Below are 27,427 nucleotides of genomic sequence, written 5' to 3' on the forward strand. Positions count from 1 at the left end.
TGGCATAGGGTCACACAGCTAGTAAGTTTAGGGTGAGATTTCAAACCTGTGTCTACTGGACTTCAGGGTGTCAAGCCCTTCCTCCTCAGGTCAGCTCCTCGCGGCAGCTGCAAGACACAGGCCATGTCTGCAGTTAGAGGACAGCTGGGGTCTCCAAGAGGGCAGTGCTGCCCCTAGAGGCTGGCTGCCTCCTGGGGACTCTGATTAGAACCTCCAGCCCCACGGCTCAGCCAGAATCCCATGTGACCTCCCAGAGACTCCCTGGATACCTGTAGGTTTTGTCCAGCACAACCATAGGAGCCATTTTAGAGCCAGAACTCAGAGGCTTTTATGCTGGCAGCCTCTCTTGAGTTTCTTAAAAAGAACAGCAGGCCTTGTCCTTGTGGAGGTTTGTCCTGGAGGGAGGTGGCTGCTGGGGATAGGCCATACTTATACACCCCAAATGGAGGGCTTGGGGGGTTCCACAGGTACCCCATTAGAGACAGCAGAGTGGTTAAGAGCTTGGACACAGGAGCCCGGCTGCCTGGGTCAAGGCTTGGAGCCCCTAGCTCCTAACTGGGAGACCTTTGGCAAGTCACTTTAACTTCTCTGTACTTCAGTTTACCCATCAATAAAATGGGGGCTAACAGCAATTTAATAGACAAAAAGCATTTAGAGTGGCCCCTGGCACATTAGTAAGTGTGTCCAGCTCACTTCCTCCCTGTACCGAGCTCTTCTTTTTCTTTCACCCCTTGTTAATGAAAAGTTGAGGAATTCTTCTTTTCTGCAGGCAGCTGCAGAAGCAGGAGAACCATACTCCTAGAATCTGTTTCGCCATTGGATGGGTCTGTCATATTCCAGTAGTTGCAAAGTTGAATTTGTTCTCGCCTGGGTTGTCGGGGTGGGGATGCCTTCCGGCCTTCTTCCACATTGTGGTTTCAGAGGTGTCCTAGAAAACCTGACTTCTAGGCTCTCAGAGGCTGAGAGCAGAGGGGAAGGGCTAGAGCCTCCATTTATTCATCTGTCCTAGGACAGTGAGGCTAGGCAAGCTCATCTCCATGCAGTCACATTTCTTTCCCTCTGGCATCCAGCAGGCATGCTTGGGCAGGTCAGGTCATGAGGCCCAATAGGTCTAATGGCTTCAGGGAATTTCACACAGGCCAGTGCCTGGGAGGCACTTCCTAGACAAGCAAATAGCACCAGACTATAAGTCAGAGGGCCTGGGTCAAGTCCTATGTGACTTTGGGCAGGTCATTTGACCTCTCTGGGCCTTAGTGCCATCATCTGCAAAATGGGACAAACGATCATTTTAGCTTCAGTGTATTTAGCACTTCCTGAACTGAGCACAGTGCTAGAAAATTCAAATCCAGTCATCACAGAGTGAGAAGTGGTCACTATTGACCTCCTTTATTGACAAAGAAACAAAAACTCTTTTTTTTTTGAGACGAAGTCTCGCTCTGTCGCCCAGGCTGGAGTGCAGTGGCCGGATCTCAGCTCACTGCAAGCTCCGCCTCCCAGGTTCACACCATTCTCCTGCCTCAGCCTCCCAAGTAGCTGGGACTACACGCGTCCGCCACCACGCCCGGCTAATTTTTTGTATTTTTTAGTAGAGATGGGGTTTCACCGTGTTAGCCAGGATGGTCTCAATCTCCTGACCTCATGATCTACCTGCCTTGGCCTCCCAAAGTGCTAGGATTACAGGCGTGAGCCACCACGCCCGGCCAAAACAAAAACTTTGAGAAAATAAGTAGCTTACTCAAAAGTCACAGTGGGATGTTGTAAAGAGTAAGCATGCAATAAATACTACTGACAAAGACACCTGCTTCTGCAAATTCCCTCTCAGGTACGTTGAGGCAACTGAGGGATTTATACCAAGACATGAAACTGCTTTCCTTCGTCTCTTGAGTAAGAGTATGTGGCTGGCTGGGAGCTGGGTGGGAGTCTGTAATGTTCAGGCCACTCTCATGCTGTGAGACCTTGGGCCAACCACCAGTCCTCGGTGGGTTTTTTTCTTCATCTATAGAATGCCATGGTAGACCAGGTGCACCGGTTTGGCATGGAGCAAGTCTGGACCAGGAAGGAGGCCAGTTGTGTCTTGGCCCCAAGCACCACTGTGCATGGGGCTGAGGATCCAAGAATGGAGGCCTCCCATTTAGGCCCCAAGCTGTCCCAACCAGCTCATTTCTCCTGTAGCCTGCATCCCACCACAGGCCTGGCTGGCCTCTGAGGTCTTGTTAAAATGCTGGGCCTTGGAGACCCTCTCTGGTGGCTCCCTTTCCATCAGGGCACATTCTCCAGGGAGCTTTCCCTGATCTCCAGGACAGTGCGTGGCAAGCGCTGCCCACAGCACCGGCTGTCCTGCACAATTCCAACCTCCATCTAACCTTCTGTACCTGATCATCCAGTATTAATTGGTCTTCACATTTGTATAACATTTTTCAATTACAAAGCACTTTTGCGGCCATTCATCTCTTTGAGTGGCAGCCTAAGCTGCTATTTATTGACACTTCCTGTGTGCCAGGCCCTTGGCTGGCCTCTTTCCATGCATTATCATGCAATTCTCAGAGCAATTCTGTGAAATCCACATTTACAGATGAGAAAATCAGGACTCAAGCAAGCCAGATATCTAGCCCTATTGCACAGAGATTTGAACGAAGTCCCATGAAATAATCTGGGTCATCCCTAACTTAACAACTTCTGAAGCTGTTGTATGTGCCTAAATCACGGGACCTGGTTAAAAATCAGCTTCTCATTCCGTAGGTCTTGAGTGGGGCCCAAGATTCTGCATTTCTGATAGGCTCTCAGGTGATGCTGATGCTGTCTCTTGAAGAACCGCACTTTGAGAAGCAAGGCCCTGAAATCACTGGGCAATTTCAGACCCCAGGCTGGCAAGGCTGTTTCCTTATCTGTCAGATGGGTGAAGTAGCCCTGGCTTACATAGATGGAATGACTCCTGGATGACATAGTGCCTGCAAAATGCCTGGCACACAATAGACGCTCAATAAATGCTAGCTCTTCTCCTTCGATAGGAGCTGGCATGAGTCTGGGTACACAACAGATTCTCAATAAAGCCTTGTCCAATGGATTGAGCCTAGCATTTTTCCCAAAGGCAGAGAATAAACTGTATTATGTTTCCCCTTGGAATGAAGCCAAACTCAATATTAATTTCTTTCTTGAACCACGGAGTTTCAAAAAGAAATAAAGGCAAACTAGAGTGATTGCAGTCGAAGCGAGCCTCTGTAATTTCTGTAATTACAGAACGAGAGCAAAGCAAAGCAAGCACAGCCTCATGGAGGGAGTGGTGTGGGGTAGGGGGAGGGGAAGAGCAGGTCCTACTTCTAGACCCACTGCTCCCCCTCCTTGCTTCCCTGGCTTTTCAGGGCTCCCCACTCACTCCATGGTGGGGCCATGGCCTGAGACAATGGCAGCCCTGAGACTCCAGCCCTGACCTCTTGGTCTCTGCCTAGGTCCCCACTCCACGCAGCCGCCTGTCCCTCTGATGCAGTGGGACAGAAGGAGATTGTCCAAGGCGGCTTCCACACACTCCCCTCCCCCTTGCCTGCCATCTGGTCCAGGGCTGGGCTGCTCACAGCCAATCATCCAGCAAGGCCCACAGCCCAAGGGCGCCACCTCCAGAATAGATTGTGGGTGCCAGTGCCACTTCCCCAACTTCTGCCGGTCCAGCGACCCCCATGCAAGCCGCTGTCATCTCTCTGGACAGGCAGCCTCTGATCATGTCTCCCTGCTTCCCCCTTGCCCCTAGGCAGCCTCTTCTGGGCAGCCAGAGGGAGACTCTTCCCCCACCACTGCAACCCCCCACTTCCTCCCATCCCACTTAGAATGAAACCTGAATTCTTGCTGTGGCCTCTGACACGTGTGTGACCTGGCCCCTGCCCAACACCTCCTCCTGAATCCGTTTCCTCTCACATTGCTCACACTGGACTCCAGCCACTTTGGCCACGTTGGTGTCTTTCAAAGGTGCCAGGCTCGTTCCTGCCTCAGGGCTTTTGCACTTGCTGCTCCCTCTGTTTGAAATACTGTATCCCAGAAAGTCCCATTTCTGGCTCCTAATTCAGACTGAATGTTTTTTTCTCAGGCCAAATAAAACAAGCCCAAGGGCCAGTTTTGACCCATTTTGCCACTTCTCATGTAGGGCTTCCAAACTGTACATGTTTTCTTTCCCTAACAAAGCATCTTGTCATTCAGAGATTGGCAGAGGAATTCTTTGTGCTTGGTTTGGCCCCATTTTTATCAATGGCTTTAACACTTGGTCATAGAGCATACACTGAGGAAGGATGGGATATCCTGGGAACATTTCTCCATCTTCCTGCCTGGAGTGTCTTTCACTAACTCCATCCTTCCCAGAGGCCCCATGAGCGAGTCATCTTCTGGTTTACTAATCTGATCCCATTATCAGCCCTGCCCCATCCCTGCAGCTAGTCCCTAAGTTCCTTAGCCCAGTGTCCAAGACCCTTCACATACTGACCTTCCTAGCTTCACACTTTGTACTTTAGTACACGTGTTTCCCTCCACTTGGAACACCTTTTCTCTCTTTTTAACCCTGATGAATACTTATTCAACCTTCAAAGCCCTGCTCAAGTGACCCCTCGTCTAGGATACGTTCTCTGGCTGTATTAACGTGTTTCTTCTAGGCCTACCGTGTCTTGTTCTTACACCTCTTGCAGCACTATCACAGGGTATTATGATCAGCCATAGGCAGAAATATTTCTCCTTCTAGGCCATGACCTTGACAAGGGCAAGTGTCTTGTCTTACTAAATTCTCACACCCTGAGTATCCACCCCAGCTCCACACACATAGGAGGCCTCACTAAGTATTTACAGAAATGAATCTTTCTGCTGGAACCTGTTAGTTCACTGATTCAGATTCTGGCAACCAGGGTGTAGTTCAGAATATAAAATGCTTGAAGAGACGGCTCCGTTGTCGTTTCAGCACACAGCATGTGCTCAGTACATACTTGCAGAATGAATGTGTTAGTGAGCGAGTACAGAGGACCTGACCTGTCGTCACTGGTGGTCTCACATTAGTAGTGCCCTGTGAACGTGGCTTTGGTGGAATTAAGTTAATCATGGTATAGTATGCACCTGAAGGAACGTGGAGCCGGATTCTGGGTCTCCAGAATGTTGTTACCTGATGAAGAAGAATGGGAAGACGCTGGAAGAAGGCTTTGGAAAAATGCCCAGATCATGAGAAGGTGAGAGGTGTTTCTTCTGCCTGCTCCACCAGCCGGTAGAGGAGGCTGATCACAGACTGGCACTCAGGACAAGGTGGAAGAAACATGTGGTCTTGCCGCTACAGACCCACAGAGCTGTCCTCCAGCATGATCCCAGAGAGCCACAAAATACAGGGGTGTGTCTCAGGAAAGGAAAAGTAACAACTTGCAAAAAGGTTGGTTTTGCTTCAGAGAAATGTTCTAGAAAGACAGCCAAGTTACCCTGCCGTGAACTCACACACACCTGTGCTTTCTGCATGTTATTTTTCATAGGAGAGGGAAGTGCCAGGAATTAAAATTGCCGAAGCACTGTTCCCCAGGTGTGCGGGTGAGGCATGCTTCTTGGGACCACTCCATTTAAGTGTTGGGTCCCAGGCGCATTCACTAGCAGGAGGCTCTTTATCATTTTCCTCCCATGGACTAGATGTTTGGGATTTTTTTTACTACCAGACTTTATTACAGAAGAATTATTTTTGTATTAACAAACACATGTACCACTCCCAGCTTCTGACTGGCCCAAGGTGCTGAGCTAGACTTCTTTGCTTTGGTACAAAGAGAGCCCAACGCCAAGAGACTTGACATTTCTGTTAGCTGGTATTCCCCAGGGGGACTAAAAGGATGATTTCCATTGGAGTTTTTAAAATGCTGAAGACACTGAAAGACCTGAATAGTAAACCCTTAATAAACGTTAGTCGGCATTATTATTGTTGTTGTTGTAGCCTTCTGGGAAGTTGTGAATGCCAGATTAAGAACAATGGATCCATACTCAGATGGTGGCGATTGCAGTGATAACAATGACTGAGATTTCCTAAGCCCTAACCATGTGCCAGGCATAGTTGTACACGCTTAACACACATGATCTCATTTTATCATCACCATAACCCTCTGAAGGAGGTATTATTATCCTCCCATGTTATAGATGAGGGTCAGAGAGGTGAAGTAACTCACCCAGCATTAGCAGGTGTTGGAGGGAGCCGAGGTCTGTCTGACTTAGCACTAGGGTGGCTTTGCCGCTGTGTAAGTCAAAGAGCCTTCTCAGTCCTAAATCCTCAAAGAAGTTTGAGTTGTATCAATTCATGGCTTTACTTTATCTTCATATGTGCCACATCTTCTAAAAGGAAAACTCCAAATATAGTCATGTGGCTCTTCCTAGGGAAGTTATAGGCATTTAGCTGAATCTGAATACATATCCCCATATTCCAGAAATTGGAAATCACATGTATGTCTTCTTTATGGTGGGGTCTTCAGAGCAGCCACCATCTCTGATTGCTCAGGGCTTGGCATGAGGAGGTGCTCAATATAGTCATGGAGAACTCATGGACTGAACATCCTGGTGAACCAGAGGGATGGTGCAGAGATTTAAGATTGCAACAGGAGCCCCCAAGCCAATGTAAGCAAAACATCTGTTTCATGACTATGGGAATATTTTGTAAAATCCAAGTACCAGCCTGAAGAAAGCCTGGAACTGCAAACTAGGAGCTTCAAGACACTCTATCTTTTGATCTCTAGTTCTCTCCTTCCTCAGCAGACCAACTCTCACTCTGAGTACAAGATGGGCAGAGGATGACTGCCCCAGAGTTCCCAAGTCACTGGCAAAACTGCCCCTCTTCCTGGGTCCCATGCCAAATTTCCAGGGAAGGAATTTGATTGGCTAGCCTGGGTCAGGTGGTCAGTCTTGATCCAAGGTGATTGGATCATTTTGAACAAATATGGCAGATGGAGACCACAAGGGTAGATCATGGGACAGTCAAGGCCATCATTGTTAGGACAGTTAATGGCTGAGGCTGCTCTCTCCTGCATATCCCAAGACTCCCTGGTAGACCACAGAATCGGCCGCCTCCTACTTCCTGCCATTCTCGAGGAGGGGAGGCAGGCACCCTACTGAGTCCAGAGCTCTCTCTAACATTGCCATGCCCAGGCCAGGATCTAGATGGGCATCCAAGACCAGCCTGTGTGCCGTGAAGGAGCTCAAAGTGAGCAGGCCATCCCTGAGAACGAGGAGCAGGGGTGGCAGGAAAGTTTGGATGATCTGAAGATGGCCTGGTTCTCCGTGAACTCTGGGAGGAGAAGATGGTGTTTGGTAATGGGGACTGCATGTGAAGGGCTGGAGGGCCAGTCCACAGCAGACTGGGCCCCCACTGGGCAAAGCTGCAGGGTGGAGGTCACGGGGGGAGGGCCAGGGTCACACTGCACCTTGCTTTGGCGCAGCTCCCACCTCTGAGGGTCCGCAGACTGGTGCTTCACATGTTCTGGTTGTTCCGAGGGTTCCACAAGTTTATTTTGTGTTATATTATTAATTTAAATCACTTTTGTAGAACATTATAGAAATAAAAAAAAGCACAAAGAAGAAAACAAAAGTCACTCATAAACTAAGCATTGTAGTCATCTTTGGATATATCCTTTTTTAAAATAAATTTGGGGGGAGGGGGCAAAAATTGGATAATTCGAAATAAACTCTCTGGAAACCTGCCTTTCTCACCCCAAAACAAGGTGCTCTTTCTCGTGTTCTTACGTGGCCTATTTGTAACATTTCCACGAGTTTGGATGGAGGATGGAGAAAAGTCTCAGCAGCCCCTCTGTTGGTTTCTCTTCTCCTCTGATAAAATTATAGAATGTCTTCTCCACGCTGCCCTCATCCCACCCCCACAGCTGTCCTGAGGGCAGCAGGCCCCACTCCTGCATGTTCCCAGCACCCCGAGGGCCAGTGCCATGCTGCATGGACTCGCTGCGGCCACCCTGGCTGGGGATGCTCTGCGGGACACACGCACAGCCCGGACGACCTGGCAGGCTTCCTGCACCCCCGCTGCCCTCTGTAGGAGCTGCCTGCCTGCCCCACCGCTGCTTCGCCATCCCTCCTCTCCTTCCCTTCTCTGTTTTGCAGGCTCTCACCCAGAGTGGCAGAAGGAGCCCTTCTGGAGCTGACCCACCCCCGACAACCATCAGGTAACATCAACAGCCACAGTAACAACATCCATGAGTGGAGTTCTCCCTCTTAACCAGGCTGACGAAAAGCACTCTTGCAGCGATTACGGCTGAGTTTTGATGCAACTCTACAAGCCAGAGGGGATTGCCCCCATTTTATACTTGAGGAAACTGAGCACAAACAAGAGCAGTACTTAATAGTATTGAGTAGTAGTACTGAGCAGTAGTACTCAGCTGGTAGAAGGCAGACTGGAGATTTGAACTCAGGACTGCTCTCAGCCCAGTTTCCTCCACTGTACTGTACCCCATGCTGCCCCTGGAAATAAAAAGGTAAGAAGGCTTCAGGGTGTCAGTAGAATATCTTGCGGTGACTGAAGGCTGAAAGAGGTCCTCTAAACCAGTGGTCCTTAGCTGAGGGCCAGGGCTGGGCTGCCAGTATAAGAATCTCCTTTAGCAGAGTTTGTTAGAAGTATAGACTCAGGACTTCCTGCAACCCAATGAGAGATGTACCAGTGTCATCCTCATTATAAAAGATAGGGGCACACAGAGGTTGAGTGTACTTAAAGTCATACAGCTCAAAAGTGGTAAAGTGGACTGTGATCAGAGGTTGTAACTCCTAGGCTCTGTTGTCTTCACTGGGACCCTCCATAGTGGGGCCACCTTTCTCCCCATTCAACCGTAGGTTGAACTTCTTTCTTGCTCGCCCTGGCCATGGCTAGTATGGCTGCAGAGTGGGACAAGGCTCCCAATTGCATCCTTGAAGGCAAAGTTAAAGATTTTATGATTAAATACTTAATATTTCATGTTGGAAGTTTGGTGGCCTCAGATTTCTCCTCTGAGCAGGACATACAACAGAGGGTTGGACACAGATGGCCGGAGTTGAAGCCAGGCCAGGAAACATCGCTGTGTCTTTGGAAACAAAAGTCACCTTCCTTCCTCCAGGAGCGAGGGTGGGCGAGAGGAAGAGCTTATAGAGAGCCTTTTCAAGCCCCTAGTTTGTTCATGGGTTATTTTGTTTTTGTCATTTTAGGGTGAGGCAACTCCAAGGTCATACTCTCTTTCTGTGCCTGTCACCCTACCCCTGTCCTCCTAGGGTGCCCTTGAGCCGCAAAACTGCTGTCCACGTGGACCGGGGCTGACATCGCACGTCCATCTGCCAGGACCCCTGCGTCCAAATTCCGAGACATGGCGACCAACGGCAGCAAGGTGGCTGATGGGCAGATCTCCACCGAGGTCAGCGAGGCCCCTGTGGCCAATGACAAGCCCAAAACCTTGGTGGTCAAGGTGCAGAAGAAGGCAGCGGACCTCCCTGACCGGGACACGTGGAAGGGCCGCTTCGACTTCCTCATGTCCTGTGTGGGCTATGCCATCGGCCTGGGCAACGTCTGGAGGTTCCCCTATCTCTGCGGGAAAAATGGTGGGGGTAGGTGCTGGCCTGGAGACCTCCTGGCTGGGTCTGGACCCTGCAAAAAGGATCCTGCTTAGGCATTTTTCTGGGGCAACTGTAGGAGAAAAGCTCCCCTAAAGACTCCAGAGGGAGCACCAGGCCCCATTTCTTGTTTCTTATCCCTTTATCAAAAGATTCCCGAAGGACGATTGTCCTCTGTTAATGATACCAAGAAGTTCATCTACTCACCTGCAAAAAATGGGATGTATTTCACGTAAGGCTGTCCTTGGGCCCGCAGTTGGCTGTGGGTCCTACTTTTGAGGCGGGTATAGAGAAATCCTGGATGGGGACCCAGAACCATGGCAATCCCTCTACCAGGGCAGGTCTTGAAAGTCTTGGGGCCACGAGCTCTGTCTTCTTTCCCCTGCAGGTGCCTTCCTGATCCCCTACTTCCTGACGCTCATCTTTGCGGGGGTCCCACTCTTCCTGCTGGAGTGCTCCCTGGGCCAGTACACCTCCATCGGGGGGCTGGGGGTATGGAAGCTGGCTCCTATGTTCAAGGGTAAGTCTGCAGAGCGGAGCCCTGGGTGGTGGTGCCCCTGCCCACACACACCCCTGCCCCTCTGGAGAGAGGGAGCTGTCTACCCAGACCAGGGTTGACATCACATATCCGTCCATCAGGTGTATGTCTGAGCAGAATGAGGGCTGTTGCAAGGGGCCAGGTGGCAGATGACAGTGCTGGTCAGAAACTAGGGAGATGGAGGTGGAGAAGCCCAATCCAGAATCTCCCGCACATCAGCCTGTTCTGTCCTGTTAGCCCATTCATTTCCCCTGCGAGAGCTGGGTGTGACTTGCTTTGCCTCGTGCTCAGTGGCTGACAGGCACCCAGGTAGATACTTGGTGAGTCATGCTTACTGACTGAGGGCCTGGGCCCCACCTCCTCTGGCAAGCTGAGACCCCAGCCCTGCCTGCCACCAGTCTGCACTGGGCCCCAGACATGAGTCCTGGGCCCTTGGCTTGCCAGATGTACATGACCTTCAGCAAGTCACTGCCTCTCTCTTAACCTCAGTGTCCTCAGTAATGCCTCTCTCTGAGATCGATAAGATTGTAGAGGTCATGGAACATGCCAGGACAGTTCATGTGAAGTCTGTATTAAATGGATGTGTGTCTGTGTTCTGCTCCCAGGCGTGGGCCTTGCGGCTGCGGTGCTGTCATTCTGGCTGAATATCTACTACATCGTCATCATCTCCTGGGCCATCTACTACCTGTACAATTCCTTCACCACGGTGAGTGGTCCCTTTGGCCACCCCCTCCAGCAGGAGCCACACCCAGAGCCCACCCTCCGCCTGCTGTGGCCACCACTCTGCTGACAAGGTCATTCCTCCAGGAGTGGGGAACTTGGTTTGTCTTTTATGGGCCTTGGTCTCCCCACAACAGCCATAGCCTCACGAATTTAGCATCTCCTGTGAGCCAGACACTCCTTGTAGGCTCACATCCAATCCTCATGACACCCCTCTAAAGTGCGTATTGTTAGTCCATTTTATATGGACACAGACAGCCTGGGTTCAACTCCTGACTCTACTATATACCAGCTGTGCAACTTCAGAAAAGAGACTTAACCTCTCTGAGTCTCAGTGCCCTCATTTACAAAATGGAAATAAAATTAGAATCTGCCCTAGTTCCTCAAAAAGTTAAACATAGAATTACCATATGATCCAGCAATTCTGCTTCTGAGTAGATACCTAAAGAATGAAAAGTAGGCTCTCAAAGAGATATTTGTACACTTCTGTTCACAGCAGCACTATTTACAGTAGCCAAAAGGTGGAAGCAAGCCAAGTGTTCATTGATAAATGAATTGGTAAGCAAAATATGGTCTATACATACAATGGAATGTAATTCAGCCTTTAAAAGGAAGGAAATTCTGGCACGTGCTTCAACATGGATGAACCTTGAGGATATTATGTCAAGTGAAATAAACCAGTCACAAAAATACAATCCTGTATGATCTTGCTTATATGAGTTTCCTAGAGTAGTCAAATTTATAGACACAGAAAGTAGAATGATGGTTGCCAGGGGTTGTGAGTAGGGGGATGAGGAGCTGTTGTTTAGTGGGTGGAGTTGCAGTTTTGCGAAATGAAAAAAGTTCTGGAGCTGGATGCTGACAATGTTAGGCAACACATTTCTCACAATGTATTCCCATTGTTAAGTGACACATGACTATATTTGCAGAGGTGCGGCAGGGCTAAGGGAGCTACATTATGGGTATACTTAATGCTTCTAAACTGTACACTCACCAACAGTTAAGATGGTAAATGTTATGTATAATTTTATCACAATTAAAAAATGAAAGAAAACAAAAAGTGAAACCCACCTCATAGGGTTCTCATGAGGATTAAGGAGCAGATATGTGTAAGGAACTTAGAACTGCGCCTGGCAGAGAACAAGCTCTGTAAGTGTTTGCAGGTGTCATCGCAGTGAGAGTTAGATGGGCAAGATCTGTTGCCCAAGATCACATGGTGGGGAAGTAGCCCCGGCTGCAGCTTGGAAGGCTCTTTTCATAGTGAACGGGTTGAGGTTCAAATCTCAGCCCTGGCACTTAGTAGCTGTGTATTCTCAAGCAAGTCACTGTCCCTCTCTGATCTGTCAAATGGGGATCATAATGCTACTTACCTCCCAGAGCTGCTGGGAAAGGGAGGTGTGAGGAGGCTTGGGGACCATGAGGGTGGGCAGGGTGCACTGGGACCACTCATGCCAGCCCCTGGGAGCCCAGCGGGATGTGTCCTCATGACTGTGTCCTTGCAGACACTGCCGTGGAAACAGTGTGACAACCCCTGGAACACGGACCGCTGCTTCTCCAACTACAGCATGGTCAACACCACCAACATGACCAGCGCTGTGGTAGAGTTCTGGGAGTGAGTATGGGGCCGCCAGGGGATGGCAGGGACAGGGAATGTCAGCCAGGGGCTACGGTCATGTGTCACATGACATCTTGGTCATCAGCGGACCACATATACAATGATGGTCCCATAAGATTATAATACCATATTTTACTTTACCTTTTCTACATCTAGACATGTCTAGTACAGAAATGCATTGTGTTACAGTTGCCTACAATATTCAGTACAGTCATGTGCTGTATAGCTTTGTGGCCTAGCAGCAATAGGCCACACCATATGGTGTAGGAGTATAGCAGGCTACACCATCTAGATTTGTGTAAGTACACGCTATGATATGCACACAACAACAAAATTGCCTAACAACACATTTCTCAGAACATATCCCCGTTGTTAAGTGACACATGACTATACTTGCAGAGTTGTGGCAGGGCAAGGGCTAAGGCAGCCACAAGGGATGCCGAAAGCCTTTTCTCCCCAGAAAGAGTTGGACCATAGATGGAGCCATAAGACACACATACTCTGACCTTTGATAGCGAAATCCAGCTACCCACAAAGCCACGGTCTAGCAGGGACAATACGTTCCCCAACATCTCTGCCTCTAATCTCCTGCCAGCGCCTCCCGGTGATCGAACTCAGCTAGAAGCCAGAGGGCAGGGGACCAGATAATGTAGCCATAGTAGTCAGCATCCTGGGGCCTGGCACAGAGTGGTCAAGGGGGAGAGTGGATCAGAGAGGCAAATGGAGGGGAATAACCAGCATAGCCAATTAGAATCACATGGAGAGGTCGACCTTATCCTGATTCATCCTGAAAACCGGCCCGATCTACTTACGAACCTAGAGTCACTCGGAATAAACACGCACACACACTCCGGCCATAGTGAAGGCCATGCTGATTGTATCTTCAGGGGAGTACCTTGTAGAGATGTGTGTTGGGGGACACTGATATGACACAGTGAGGTGCTGGGGCCCAAATCTCTCTGGCATGAAGGAAGCATCCATGCTGGACAGCTCTGAAGGATCCAGGAGCAGTCTAGAAGGTCCCAGAGTACCTTGGATAAGCTCCCAGGAGGAATTGTTCTCAGGCAGTGTCAGAATCAGTGTTGCCTGATCTCTTTATGGTGCAATGTCCGTGGTTACACTGTTTCCTTACAAATAAAAATCAAATTCTGCTCCGGTGGGTTCTGCTTTCCGGCAGCTCCCACATGCCGCTCTTAGGCACGTTCGAAGTTTTCATTCAACCATTTATTCGGTAAACACTTCTTGAGCTCCTACTGTGTACCAACTGATGACAGGCACAGACGTGCAGACAGGCAATGGCACCACCAGGTGGCCAATGCAGAGAGGACGGAAGCACAGGCGGCTGGGCTGCAGGGACCTCAGGGAGGCCCCTCGACCAGCCCAGGTGGGGAGTGGCATCTAGAGGAGAAAACTGCAGGGCAGGCAGGTGCTGGAGAGGAACAGTGTGAAGGCTGGGAGGCAGATGAGGTCAGGCTAGGCACCGGCAAGCAGGCTGCAGTGAGTGCTGAGAGGAGAGAGAGATGCAAGGGCCTTGAAAGGCTGGCCAGGGAGTTTGGGCTTCATTCTGAGAACAAGCGGGTGCTATTCATTGCAGTAAGCAGAGGAGTGACATGATCAGACTTGCAATTTAGAAGGCTCTCTGGGGCTGGAGAGGGGACAGAGGAACACTGAAGGCAGCATCCCACTAGGAGGCCACTGGGCCATCCAGATGAGCAGTAGTGGTGGCTGACTAAGGCCCTGGGAGGTCCTGTTCTCTTTGATCTCTTGACCAAACAGCACTTTCTACCGATCAGTATAGTGGGCCTCGCAGTCCCCAGCTACCTCTTGAATCACGGTGATGATGGTGTCAGCACAGTTCCAGGGCGGGGATATCGTCTGTGGCCATGCCCTGGGCACCCCTTGATCACTCCAGCTCCCACCAGCTCTGTGTGACTTTCTCCTCCCTCCACTGTTTGACTAGGCGCAACATGCATCAGATGACAGACGGGCTGGATAAGCCAGGTCAGATCCGCTGGCCACTGGCTATCACGCTGGCCATCGCCTGGATCCTTGTGTATTTTTGTATCTGGAAGGGTGTCGGCTGGACTGGAAAGGTAAGGGATGTATGTGCACAGTGGGGACAGGAGGGCACTGGATAGAGGAAGCTCTGTCCGCAACTCCCAGGAGTCCCATCTAACCCTGAGTTAAGCAGGTCCCTTCATCACTCGGTGTGTCAGTTTCTTTTACTGTAAAATGGGAATAATAACATTACCTTACCTTCTAGGGTGGTTATGAGGATGAAAGGAAATAGTGCAGCACAGTGGGAAGCTCACAGCGAGTCCCATGGGATTCCACTGGGCCCAACAGAGTCAACTCAAAACAGAGGACAAATGTTGCTCCTGGACTGTTGAACAAACTTTCCCAGAGCATCTGCTCTGCACCAAGCCTTGTGCTAGGCGCAGAAGCTCCAGAGATGACAGCTTCACATCCTGACCCTTGAGGAACAACAGAGATGAATAGGTTAATGGTTGAAGACTCAGGCTCTGTGTTAAGCAGTGCATGATTTCAGATCCCAACCTCACCATTTACTAGCTGTGAGCTCAGGCAAGTCATTTTGCCTCACAGATAAGTATAATCATGAGCCCCGTTTTACAGAGAAGGAAACTGAGTTCCTTCTCGGCTCATGATTATACTTATCTGTTGGTTTATTATGATAATCAGATGAGATGGTGATTTTGTCAAGCACTCAGCACCTAGCAAGGGGGGTTGTTATTGCTCTTGTTTTTATTATCAGCAAGTGCAGAGCAAACGCCAAGCTGGGATGTCCAGCCCAGGGACACCGGGGAGGTGGAAAACTGGCCTTACTCCACCTCTTTTCCCTTTCAAGCCCTACCCCAGGAGCTTGGGGACAGAATATAGCAGAGCCTCTCACTGGCCTTGACCTGAAGGGAACCCAGAGGGCAAGTGTGTTGTCTCAGATCTTATGGCAAGTCAAGGGCAGAGAAGAGATTTGTACTGAATAAGCCGGGAGGCGGGAAGGTCAGAACTACCCAAGAAGTGGATGCAAGGTTCTAGAAGCAGTAGCAGAAACGAACCAAGCAGAACTTTAACAAATTCCACACTTCGCAGAGCTGATGAAAAGCGGCCCTAGTTCCATCTGGTGGGAACTTCTGGACCCACTGGGTTCTCAAATCCAAGGCTGGTGCAAAAATCTCTCTGATCCATTCCTAGGACTAAGGATGCCAGAGGAGGGCACAAGTGTGTCCCAGTCTAACTTTCAGGGCAGAAAAGTATAGGGCTTATGGGCTTTGGAAGGGTTTGAATCTCAGTCCCTGAGCTTCTAGCTGTGTGCACTTGAGCAAGCCATTCACCTCTCTGAGCCTCAGTCTCCTCATCTGTTCAATGGTCACAACAACAGTACCTTACAGGGTTGTCACAAAGACCAAGGGAGATGAGTAGAATGCTTAGCATATGCCTTACACATAGTATTAATTATAATCATTTTGGAGTGGTAATTAGAGTTCCTGCTACATTAAGAGACTGGCCACTTCTTGGGGACAGAGAGTAGGGCCCCCTCACTGCATATATTGAGGATGTCAACCAATCCATCCACAAGCATTTATTGAATACCTACTATGTGCCTGGCTTCACGCTGAACACAGAAGGCAGGGGAAGTATGAGACCGAGGTGACATATAATAAGCCTGCAGTATGTCCTCATGTGACTGACCTTTCTGAGCAGTGGGTGTGACTGTGCCTGTTTCCAGACAAGAGAAAGTGAAGCTAAGAGAAAATACGACATTGGCCCTAAGTTACACAACTCGTGGGTGACACAGATGCGTTTGAATTCCCTTTTCCTAGCTCCAAGTACAATGGGTTTTCTCTTGGATTGTGGCTGCCTTCCTTAATCCTGCAGAATCTCAGGGTCAAGTCATGGAGGTGAAGCTAAGCTGGTGAATTGTCCATGCTGACCGGGAAACAGGCTCACATTAGACTCTCAGATACAAAGGTCATCGAACTTGAACATTGCTCTTCCACACTAGTGAGCAAAGAAATGCAATTTTAGACAATGATGATCAATTTGACAAAAAATAATTGTTTAAATGATGATACCCAGTGCTCGTCTTGTGACAGGAAGACACTCTCTGTAATACCAGGTGAAGTTCCATTTCTTGAAGGCAACAAGGTAACAAGGTAATATGGATCAAAAGCCTGTGATGAATTTATTCCTTTTAACTCAGTAACTCCATCTCTAGAAATTTTTCCCAAGAGTGGTATAATAATTTTGTAGCTGAAGATACAGGGGTATTTAATGTGGTATTATTTAGAGTCACATAAAATTGGAGGTAACCTAAACGCGTAACAGTGGGGAAACTTAAAAAGAGAATGGTAGGACCTTCTGAGGGACTGTTTTGTGTAATTAAAATGTCAAATTGTTCATGAGGCAATAAAACAATGTTTAGTAAACAAAATGAGAAACAAACCTGTATGTATTGTGTTTTGTTTTTTAATTCTAAACATGTTACATGGAAAGGCAAGTACCTAATTTGAACCTCATTTTGTAAGAAAATGTAATTACATCTGCAAACGAGAGTTTCAGAAGAGCATTAAAGTAGGAACATCCATGCATTTATGTGTTTGCCAGACAATTATTGAGTGTCTACTATATACGGTGGACTGTTCTAGGTATGGGGATGTGAACAATGCAAGCCTTGCTCCCCCACATAACTTACATTCTAGGTGCTGGTGAAGGGAACTTTCATTTTATGTGTGTGTGTGCATATGTAATTTAAAAGTTTTCCTGTCACCACATGCATTACTTGGATAATTTAGAAGTCAAAAAATAGGACAAAACAGGGGAAGGGAAAAACCAAATGTGAGCTGGTTGGCTCAGACTCCAAGGAGGAGCTTCAGAAAAGTGGCCAAGGAGAGCAAGGATCTGGGAAGGCTTCCTGGAGGTGGAAGAACTGGAATCAAGCCCAGAGCCACAACAGATATGGATGTAGGGGAAATGGGGGAGGAGGAAGCAAGGGTGTACAGGAGGAGGCGTCACCTGTCACCCACTTTCCTCCCAGGTGGTCTACTTCTCAGCCACATACCCCTACATCATGCTGATCATCCTGTTCTTCCGCGGAGTGACGCTGCCCGGAGCCAAGGAGGGCATCCTCTTCTACATCACACCCAACTTCCGCAAGCTGTCCGACTCTGAGGTGAGTGCTCCTCCCGGCCTGGATTCTGAGCCATCACTTAGCAGCTTTGAGACAAGCTTTTACATCTTTCTGACCCTCACTGTAGACCGGGTTTGTTGCCAGGGAGAGCCGGTGGGCATACGGAAAAGGCCCTGGTGAGCCATGGCTATGGTGATTACTATTGACGGTCTTTGATAATTCTGCCTACAGGTGTGGCTGGATGCGGCGACCCAGATATTCTTCTCATACGGGCTGGGCCTGGGGTCCCTGATCGCTCTTGGGAGCTACAACTCTTTCCACAACAATGTCTACAGGTTGGAGAGGACAGCTGTGGGAGCCCCTTCATTCCTGGCCGAGCCCCTCGAGTCTGCACCCCACACTCATGTGTTAGGGCCCTCTTTGGCCACTTTGCACTCTCAGCTTAACCTCTCCCTGAGCCAGTCCTTTGTGTCACTCCTTCTGGAGACACAGACTTTCCTGTTGTCCCCTTTTCCTGACCCCGATCCTCTGGCTCTGCCCTCCCCTAGCTTGCTCTTAGGGCCTGTGCTTCTGGGGCCCAAAGTGTAGCCCCGTTCCCAGCTCCCTCCTCCGGGCCACCCCTTCATAACCACAGCCAGCAGCTACACTGTCTGCCAGTCCCACCCTCCTGACCCCACTCCTCCCTCTCTCCAGGGACTCCATCATCGTCTGCTGCATCAATTCATGCACCAGCATGTTCGCAGGATTCGTCATCTTCTCCATTGTGGGCTTCATGGCCCATGTCACCAAGAGGTCCATTGCTGACGTGGCGGCCTCAGGTCAGTGCAACATTGTGTGGGGCCGGGCTCCTGGTGTGGGGGCACTAACCACGCTGGCCTTTGCCATCATCACCATTAACACCACCACTGTGGCTCACTGGCCTTGAGTACTCCCTATGTGCCAGGCAATGCACTGAGCATTTTACATGGACTGTACCCGTGATTCTTCTCAACACTTTGCGATACATGCTACTGTTAGCCCATTTCATAGATGAGAAACTGAGACTCACCTCCTAAGGGCATGGAGCTGGAAAGTGGCAGATCTGGAGTTGGAGCCCAGGTCTGGCTGACTCCCAAGCCTGGGCTCTTAGTCTCTTGGCTATACTGGCACATCCAGCACAAACCTGGACATTTTGGGGAGAAGATCCACTCTTGCCTTGGGGGTATAAACTTTGGCTCAATTCAGATATGTTCATCACCATACTACAAAGACCCCCAAATCCATGCTTTTGTCTCAGCTCCAAAGATGTTCTCACCAAGTGGGCCATGCCAAGTCTGCTCACCACACAGTCATCAGTGCCACAGAGCCCAAGGAAAACCCCAGACAGCCCTTCTCTGCACAGCCAGGCAAGCAGCCAATGGGAGGAACTCGCTGTGTGCAGGGCAGAGGCCCCTGAGGCTCATGGAGGCCACACAACTGGTCCCTTGAAGAAGTGGGCTGGTCCCGTGAAAGGAGCATTCTCTGCTCTGGTTCTAATCTCCCCTTCAAGGGCAACCGCCATCTCATTTCTCTGCAACTCCCCAGCCATTCCACCACCCCCATCCAGAGCCAGACCCAGGGAGGTTACAATCTCTTTCCTTCTCATTCCAAGATTTCCTGATCTCTTAGACACCTGCACCAAATACTCAAACGCAACACATGCCAAACAAGGCTCCAAAGCCTTCTCCTCCGCTATACTCCCCATCACAGAAGGGTCTCACCATCCAGTGCCCAGGGTGGAGAACTCAGCATCATCCTGGACTCTTCCCTCACCCTCACCCTGCAAGCCAGCCCATACCAGGATCTGCCCCTCCGCCCCCCACATCTCTATCTGGTTGCCTCTCTGCACCTGCACTATCCCCACCACTGGCCAGGCCATGCTGTCCCCCTTCCAGATGATGGCCACAGCTCCTCACTGGTCCTCTTGTCTCTGGGCACAATTACTGTGGCCCCTCATCCCCCACCCTCTTTCTGCATCTGGAAAAAGGGGCTGAAAACACTCACTTGAAAGGTTACTCTGAAGATGAAATGAAATAAGGCTTAGAAAATGGGCAATGCGCTGGAAAGGCTGTAGGTGCTGAGTACTTTTTATTTTTCTTGTCTTTTGCCCTTCTCTGTTCAGGCCCTGGGCTGGCGTTCCTGGCATACCCAGAGGCGGTGACCCAGCTGCCTATCTCCCCACTCTGGGCCATCCTCTTCTTCTCTATGCTGCTGATGCTGGGCATTGACAGCCAGGTGAGGGCGCCCTCTGCAACCCAGGAGCTTCTCCACCCCCAGACTCCTCAGTCCCTGAGTAAGCAGGGAGAGGAAGCCACTCTTAGGCTGCCAAGAAGATGACCAGAAATTCCAGGTCCCTAGAATGTTCCACTGCATGAAACTTCAGGGAACAGCTCAGCCACCTTCTCCATTTTCCAGAAGGGGAAACTGATGCTCAGAGGGAAGGGACTCTCCTGAGGTCACAAAGTGAGTCATAGGCAGAATCAGGCTGAACCCTGGGCTCTGCTGGCTCAGTGCTGCTAGGCCTCCCGTCCTTCCTTAGAAGGTCAGGCTTTGGGTGGATTGGGGCTGGGACTGCTGTAGGTGGCTGACCTCTGTTCCCACCTGAAGTTCTGCACTGTGGAGGGCTTCATCACAGCCCTGGTGGATGAGTACCCCAGGCTCCTCCGCAACCGCAGAGAGCTCTTCATTGCTGCCGTCTGCATCATCTCCTACCTGATCGGCCTCTCTAACATCACTCAGGTAAGCTCAGTAAGCACCTGGCACTCCCCCAGCACTGCCCAGGGCCACACCCAGGGCCTCCTTTCCCCTCCTCTGTTGTATCCCACCTTTCCTGCCTTCATTGAGCATCATCTCTGTGCCAAGCTCTGGGCACATAACAGTGAGTCAGATGGGGTCCCTGCCCTCCAGGGGCTCCCAGGCTGGTGGGAAACACAAACATTGAGCTAGGACATACAGGACAGAGCTAGAGAATGAAGCACCTAACCGGACTGGGGGCACCAGGGACTGCTTCCTGGAGAAGAGGATGTAGGAATTGAGCTTTGAAAGGCCCACAGAAGGCCGGGCGTGGTGGCTCATGCCTGTAATCCCAACACTTTGGGAGGCCGAGGTGGGCGGATCACCTGAGGTCAGGATTTTGAGACCAGCTTGGCCAATGTGGTGAAAACCCATCTCTACTAAAAATAAATAAATAAATAAATAAATAAATAAATAAATAATACAAAAATTAGTCGGGCTTTGGGGCAGGTGCTTGTAACCCCAGCTACTCAGGAGGCTGAGGTAGGAGAATCACTTGAACCCGGGAGGCAGAGGTTGCAGTGAGCTGAGATCACACCATTGCACTCCAGCCTGGGCAACAAGAGCGAAAAACTCTGTCTCAAAATAAAAGAAAGAAAGAAGAAAGAAAAGAAAGAGAGAAAAGAGAGAGAGAGAAAGCAAGCAAGCAAGAAAGAAAAAGAAAGAAAGAAAGACAGAAAGAAAAGAAAGAAAGAAAGAAAGAAAAAAGAAAAGAAAGAAAAAATAGAAAGAAAGAAAAAGAAAGAAGGAAAGAAAAGAAAGAAAGAAAGAAAGAAAGAAAGAAAGAAAGAAAGAAAGAAAAAGAGAAAGAAGAAAGAAAAAGAGAGAAAGAAAGAAAAGGAAGAAACAAGAAAGGTCCACAGAAATTAGCCAGAAAGTCAAATTGGAGATGGACCTTTGAAGTTGACACTGCCCAAAGCTTTCTTTCGTTCCCATTTTTCTTTTGTATTGACATGAATGAGAAATGCTCGCATAGCTGGTGAATTGTACAATAAATATAAATGACTCTAGCAACATGAGTTTAGCGCTGTGGGTCTGATTTTTATAATCCACAAATCACCCCCCAGATCCAAATGTAGTTCTGCTCCAGAGTTAGTATTCATTCATCCCTTCATTCATAGTTGTCGAACACCTGCTATGGGCCTGGCATGACCCTGGAAATTCGGCAATTAATGTGACAGATACTACCGTGTCTGCCGTCTTGGAGCTTACGTTTTGGTGGATAAGACTGACAGACAAATTAGATGATTTCGGAGAGTGTCAAGTGCCCTGGAGAAGAGGATAGCAGAATAGACAATGACCAGTGGGACAGGAGGGGCGCTCCCTCAGACAAGGTAGTCAAGGGAGGTCTCTCTTTCCAAGAAAGCGACAGTTGGGCTGAGACTTAAATGATAAGAAAGAGCCAACCAGACGAAGATCTGGGGAAAGAGAGCAGAGTAGGTGCAAAAGCCCTGAGGCATTTGAGGGACGGGGCAGGTGGCGGGGGAAGCCAGTGTGGCGGAGGCAGAGGGAGTGAGGCAATGGGTGGGAGACGAAGAACCAGCCCATGCGGACCTTGCAGGCCAAGACATTTGGATTGGATGGGATGGGATGGGATGGGATGAGATTGGATGGCATAGGATTGGATTAGATCTCTCTCTCTCTGCTTATTTATGTGTTATATTATTATCTCCTTTAAGTCATGAAAGGTTTTAAGCAGGGGAGAGACATGACTGATTTACACTGTAAAAAGATGGCGCTGGTGACCAACTCCTCTTTCTGCCCTCCAACCTTACCAGAAATTGGCATTTTCCTCTACCACCTGGACATTTCCTTCCCAATCCCCAGACTGTCAATGTCCACAACCTCTCATGGTCACAAAGCCCTCAGTGCTTCATCTAATCTACCCTGAAGACTTCTTGCTGCAGTGCAGCCTAGTCCCAGCCCCATCAGCCTCCAGAGTCCATGTCATCTGTGAACTGGATGCAGTGGGCACCGGGGGCAATGCACCTGTTCTCACCTCTTTTCCTCTTGCAGGGGGGCATTTACGTCTTCAAACTCTTTGATTACTACTCTGCCAGTGGCATGAGCCTGCTGTTCCTCGTGTTCTTTGAATGTGTCTCTATTTCCTGGTTTTATGGTGAGTATCAGCCCCTCCTCCCTTATTCATTCACTCATTCATCTGTTCATTCCTTTCTTCAGTCATCATTCAACAAGTGCAATTTGAACCCCAGGTCTTCTCCCTACATTTATGTATTTATTTATTCTTCATATTACAATTAAATTAGGTTAGTCCAGGAGTCCCCCATGTTTAGAAGATATAAGAGCAGTTAAATGAATTCATTTAAAATAGGTGCCAACATTTCTTCATAAATTTTGGAATAAAAAGGGTTTTTGGAGATTTTATCCAGAAAAGGGAAACCAAAACTATTTTTTAAAGTTTTAAAGTTATATATTTAACAAAAACTAGGCTGTAATTAAAAGTATGCACTATCTTAAAACAAATAACAAAAGAAACATCGATTTTATTTATTTTGTGGCCTAAGTTTCTTGAGCCAACTGCATGACAGTAAAAAATGAAGACATCCTTTCCTGCACCTTTGATCGTCCCATCAGAGCAAATGTTTAAAGAAACATGATATTTTGTGTCCCCTTTGCAATATCTACCACCTCATCCCTCTTGTCATTGTCCCTTCTTTTTTATGTTTGTTCTATATGTATAAATTTAAGGGATATGGGTGCAATTTTGTTACCTGGATATCTTGTGTAGTAGTAAAGTCTGAGCTTTTAGTGTACCCATCACCACATAATGTACATTATTTTTATTTTTATTTTTATTTATTTTATTTTATTTATTTTTTTGACAGAGTCTTGCTCTGTCACCAGAATGGAGTGCAGTGACGCAAACTCAGCTCACTGCAACCTCCGCCTGCCTGATTCAAGCAATTCCTCTACCTCAGCCTCCCCAAGTATCTGGGACTACAGGCGCCCACCACCATGCCCAGCTAATTTTTTGTATTTTTAGTAGAGATGGGGTTTCACTGTGTTAGCCAGGATGGTCTCGATCTCCTGACCTCATGATCTGCCCACCTCGGCCTCCCAAAGTGCCGGGATTGCAGGCATGAGCCACCACACCCAGCTGTACGTTCTACCCACTAAGTAATTTCTCATCATCTACCCTAGCTCCCATTCTCCCACCCTTCTGAGTCTCCAGTGTCTATTATTCCACCTGTACCCAGTGTTTAGCTCCCACCTTTAAGTGAGAACATGCAGTATTTGACATTCTGTTTCTGAGTTGTTTTGCTTAAGATGTTGGCCTCCAGTTCCACCCACGTTGCTGCAAAAGGCATGACTTCATTCTATTTTATGGCTGAATAGTATTCCATTGTGTATGTATACCATACTTCCTTTATCCAGCCATCCACTGATGGACACTTAGGTTGATTCCATGTCTTTGCTATTATGAATAAACACGAGTACAGTTATCTTTTTGATATAATAATTTCTTTTCCTTTGGGTAGATAGACAGTAGTGGGATTGCTAGATCAAATGGTCGTTCTATTTCTGGTTCTTTGAGAAATCTCTGTACTGGTTTACATAGAGGTTGCACTAATTTACACTCCCAAGAACACCTTCTCTGTCTAACTGTTCTAATATGGTCAGATCCTCACTGGTCAGTGACTCTGCTTGTAATTTGAGCAGTGCCCAAAGCCACTCTGGTGAACTTCAAGACACCAATTTGGGGTTTGGGGTTTTTCTTTTTCATGAGATTTGCAGTTCTTCTTTGCAATTGATTGCCAATTTCTTTTTCTTTTATTTATTTTATTTTATTTTATTTTTGAGATGAAGTCTCGCTCTTGTCTCCCAGGCTGGAGTGTAATGGCACAATCTTGGCTCACTGCAACCTCCGCCTCCCAGGTTCAAGCGATTCTCCTGCCTCAGCCTCCTGAGTAGCTGGGATTACAGGCGCCTGCCACCACACCTGGCTAATTTTTGTATTTTTTAGTAGAGACGGAGTTTCACCATGTTGGCCAGGCTGGTCTCAAACTCCTGACTTCAGGTGATCCTCCCGCCTCGGCCTCCCAAAGTGCTGGGATTACAGGCATGAACCACCGCGTCCAGCAGACTGCCAGTTTCTTACAGCATCTGACCATCAGGGAAAAACAGCCCCTGCCCAGGAAAGCCTTTGAAGGAATGGGTGGGATAGATGTTGAGTGGGGGGGACATTGAGAGTGGCAAGGGTTGGGGGGGATCATCTTGTCAGTCTCCTTTTGTTGGTAGATATCTTCACGTTAAAGTGACTTGCTCACCTACACAACCCACTTGCTGTGAGAATTGGGCTATTGAAAAATACCTGGTAACGAGGACCCCCAGAGCATTACCCCCATGGTACAGACAAGGAAACTGAGACTCAGAGAGGTTAGGTGACTTGCCCATGGTCACACTGTGAGAAGGTGGTAGAACCAGGCTTTGACTCTGAAGCACCCACAGCTCATCCATCCCTTCTGCTCCCAATGTCACAGGTGTCAACCGATTCTATGACAATATCCAAGAGATGGTTGGATCCAGGCCCTGCATCTGGTGGAAACTCTGCTGGTCTTTCTTCACACCAATCATTGTGGCGGTAAGAACAAGGCCTGAGTAGCCCTATCAGGGCTAGACCAAGCCCTGGGAGGACTCAGGTCCAGGGAGAAACCTCTAGAGGCAGAGACAGGTGGAAGAGGCCCCCAGAAACCCTGTTCCTTAATAATACTTCTCTCTACCATTTGTTGGGCATCTATTCTGCACCCTGTACAGTACAAGACACATTATATCATCCTCCACAAACCTCAGAAAAGAGATATTATTGTCCCACTTTACCGCTGCAGGATCTGGGGCTCACCTAACCAGTATCACCCAGCTAGTCAGCGCTGGGATTCGAACCAAGGCCAAGCTCTTGGCACTTGGAGACTCTCCTTCTCAGGGTCCCTCATCCCCACAAGCAGGAGCTGAAGCAGGGGCAGGCCTGGAAGGGGCCACCCGAGGTTCTTGAGGTGGGGGCAGAGCCACTGCATATGTTGTGTACCACGTAAGGGGACCCCGCCAACCGCACACTGGGAGCTGATACCTCACCCTTGCTCTGCTTTTGAAGCCGGGGAACTTGGAGGAAGGGATTCCCTTTTCTAATTAGTCTCCCTAGAGGGGTTGCCTTTTCCTGCTGATCTTCCCTGAGAGGGTGTCTTTTTCTATTATGCACAAAGGCACCTTAAGTGCTAGCAGTGGCGCTGAGTGCAGGACTCCTAAGACCTTGGGCCTCTGTAAGGGTCAGCCTTGCGGTAAGGGTGGAGGGCAGTCAGCCTGCTGGCTTCAGGGTGGTCCATCCTGGGTGACTGACTCCTCCCCTCCCCTCCCCTACCCCGTTTCCAGGGCGTGTTCATTTTCAGTGCTGTGCAGATGACGCCTCTCACCATGGGAAACTATGTTTTCCCCAAGTGGGGCCAGGGCGTGGGCTGGCTGATGGCTCTGTCTTCCATGGTCCTCATCCCCGGGTACATGGCCTACATGTTCCTCACCTTAAAGGGCTCCCTGAAGCAGGTAAGCCCTTCCCCACCCTTCAAATTGCCAGAGCCCTTCTCCCACTGTGCCAGGCACAGCCCCACCCCTTGTGGAGCTCACAGTCCAGCTGGGGAGACAGACAAGTCAATAGCCAATGACAGTAGAGTATTAGAGACACTGAGATTAGGGAAAGCCAAGGGGGTTGGAGCAAATAGCCCTCCCTTAGCCCTACCTGGGTTAAGGAGGATTAAAGAAGGCTTCCCAGAAGAGGGGATAACAAAGGAGAGGCCTGGGGATAAACCAAACTTAAAAGTAGAAGCAGAAAGAATGTTCCTAGAAGAGGGAGGGGAGGAGAGGTTGGAAAGCATGTGCTAAGGTCCAGGGGTATAAACTGCATTGGGTGAAATGAAGGGAGATCAGTGTGGCTGGAGGGTAAAGTGGAAAGGGGTGTGAAGAGAGGGCATGACAAGAGATGAGGCTGGGATGTAAGCAGGTCCAGCCAGATCATGTAGGGCTTTGAAAACCAGGACAAGAACTTTGGACTTTATCCTGGCGGCAATGGGATGTCATGAAGGGCTTGGAACAGATGGAGGGTGGGATCACATTTGCTCAGGGCTCACTCTAGATCTCATTTGTAGGATTGATATAGAGAACATGTGGTCTTACCCGCAAGGAAAGACAAAGCACAAAAGACCTGCTGCCCGCAGCAGGGGCCTCACCATCACGTAGGGTTCTCTGTCCATGCCTGCACTTTGTTAAACTGCACTGAATTCTTGAGGGAAGCAAAGAAGTGCTGGAGGTGCCACACAAAGAGACATTGATGAGGTGTGTGCAGGCTGAAAAGATGCCACTGGGAGAAGTGGAGAGTCAGAGCGTGAGGGCCGCCCCAGAAGGCCCTGGATAAGTGGCTGTCTACTGTAGTTCCCTGGGAAATGCACCTGCCGGACCCAGGGGAAGCCCTCTCAGGTCCGAGGCACGGGGAAGCTGGGCTGCAGGTTATGTGCCGCCGTGGAGTTACTGGGTCATCCTCCTCCAACCTCAGATGAAGAAACTGAGGAACCACAGGGGTTGAGTAAGCAGGTTCCCAGTTCGGGAAGCTGTGAGCAGAGCCAGGGCTTTCAGCCCTTTCTTCCCAATGCAGTTCCAAAGCTTTCCTTTTCCATGATCCACTGAAGAGCCTCAAATAGCAGCTGGGTCTTAGCGTGGCAAGAGGTTAAGGGGATGCCCTTGCAGAAAAGAGCACAGCTTGTGCAAAGGCCCAGCGGTAGGAAGGGCCAAGACATACCTGAGGCCAGGGTGTGAGCTGACAGGGCAGGATGGCAAAGGCAGTGGGGGATCCGTCCACTCAGCATACATGGATGGAACCCTGATGATGTGCCAGACACTACTGTCAGTGCGGGGGACACAGCCATGAACAAGATAAGCAGTAATTGCAGCCACCTGGAGCTCCCATTCTGGTAGAGGAAGATAAGCAACTAACAAAATAAAAGCATATGAGGTGGGGAGGAGCACTATAGAGAAA

At 49.2% G+C, this 27,427-nt stretch overlaps 1 protein-coding gene across 12 annotated transcripts in view; it reads left to right on the forward strand.

Annotated features, from left to right (window-relative positions):
* The window catches only part of SLC6A1 (solute carrier family 6 member 1), a 45,285-nt gene that overhangs the window by 14,841 nt on the left and 3,017 nt on the right, over window positions 1–27,427 (forward strand). The window contains exons 2-15 of one of the 12 annotated variants that reach the window (XR_013413355.1): window positions 8,092–8,153; window positions 9,226–9,555; window positions 9,950–10,081; window positions 10,705–10,805; window positions 12,322–12,431; window positions 14,395–14,527; window positions 17,488–17,622; window positions 17,812–17,915; window positions 18,274–18,398; window positions 19,721–19,833; window positions 20,206–20,337; window positions 22,408–22,554; window positions 24,832–24,994; window positions 25,777–25,944. Coding sequence is in view for 10 of the 12 variants with exons in the window: in XM_077990153.1 (XP_077846279.1) it covers window positions 9,318–9,555; window positions 9,950–10,081; window positions 10,705–10,805; window positions 12,322–12,431; window positions 14,395–14,527; window positions 17,488–17,622; window positions 17,812–17,915; window positions 18,274–18,398; window positions 19,721–19,833; window positions 20,206–20,337; window positions 22,408–22,510; window positions 24,894–24,994; window positions 25,777–26,014 (1,765 nt within the window). In the remaining 2 variants the exon portion in view is untranslated. 12 annotated transcript variants of the gene reach the window in all.

Source organism: Macaca mulatta, chromosome 2 (genome assembly GCF_049350105.2).
Source record: "Macaca mulatta isolate MMU2019108-1 chromosome 2, T2T-MMU8v2.0, whole genome shotgun sequence".
Taxonomy (NCBI): Eukaryota; Metazoa; Chordata; class Mammalia; order Primates; family Cercopithecidae; genus Macaca; species Macaca mulatta.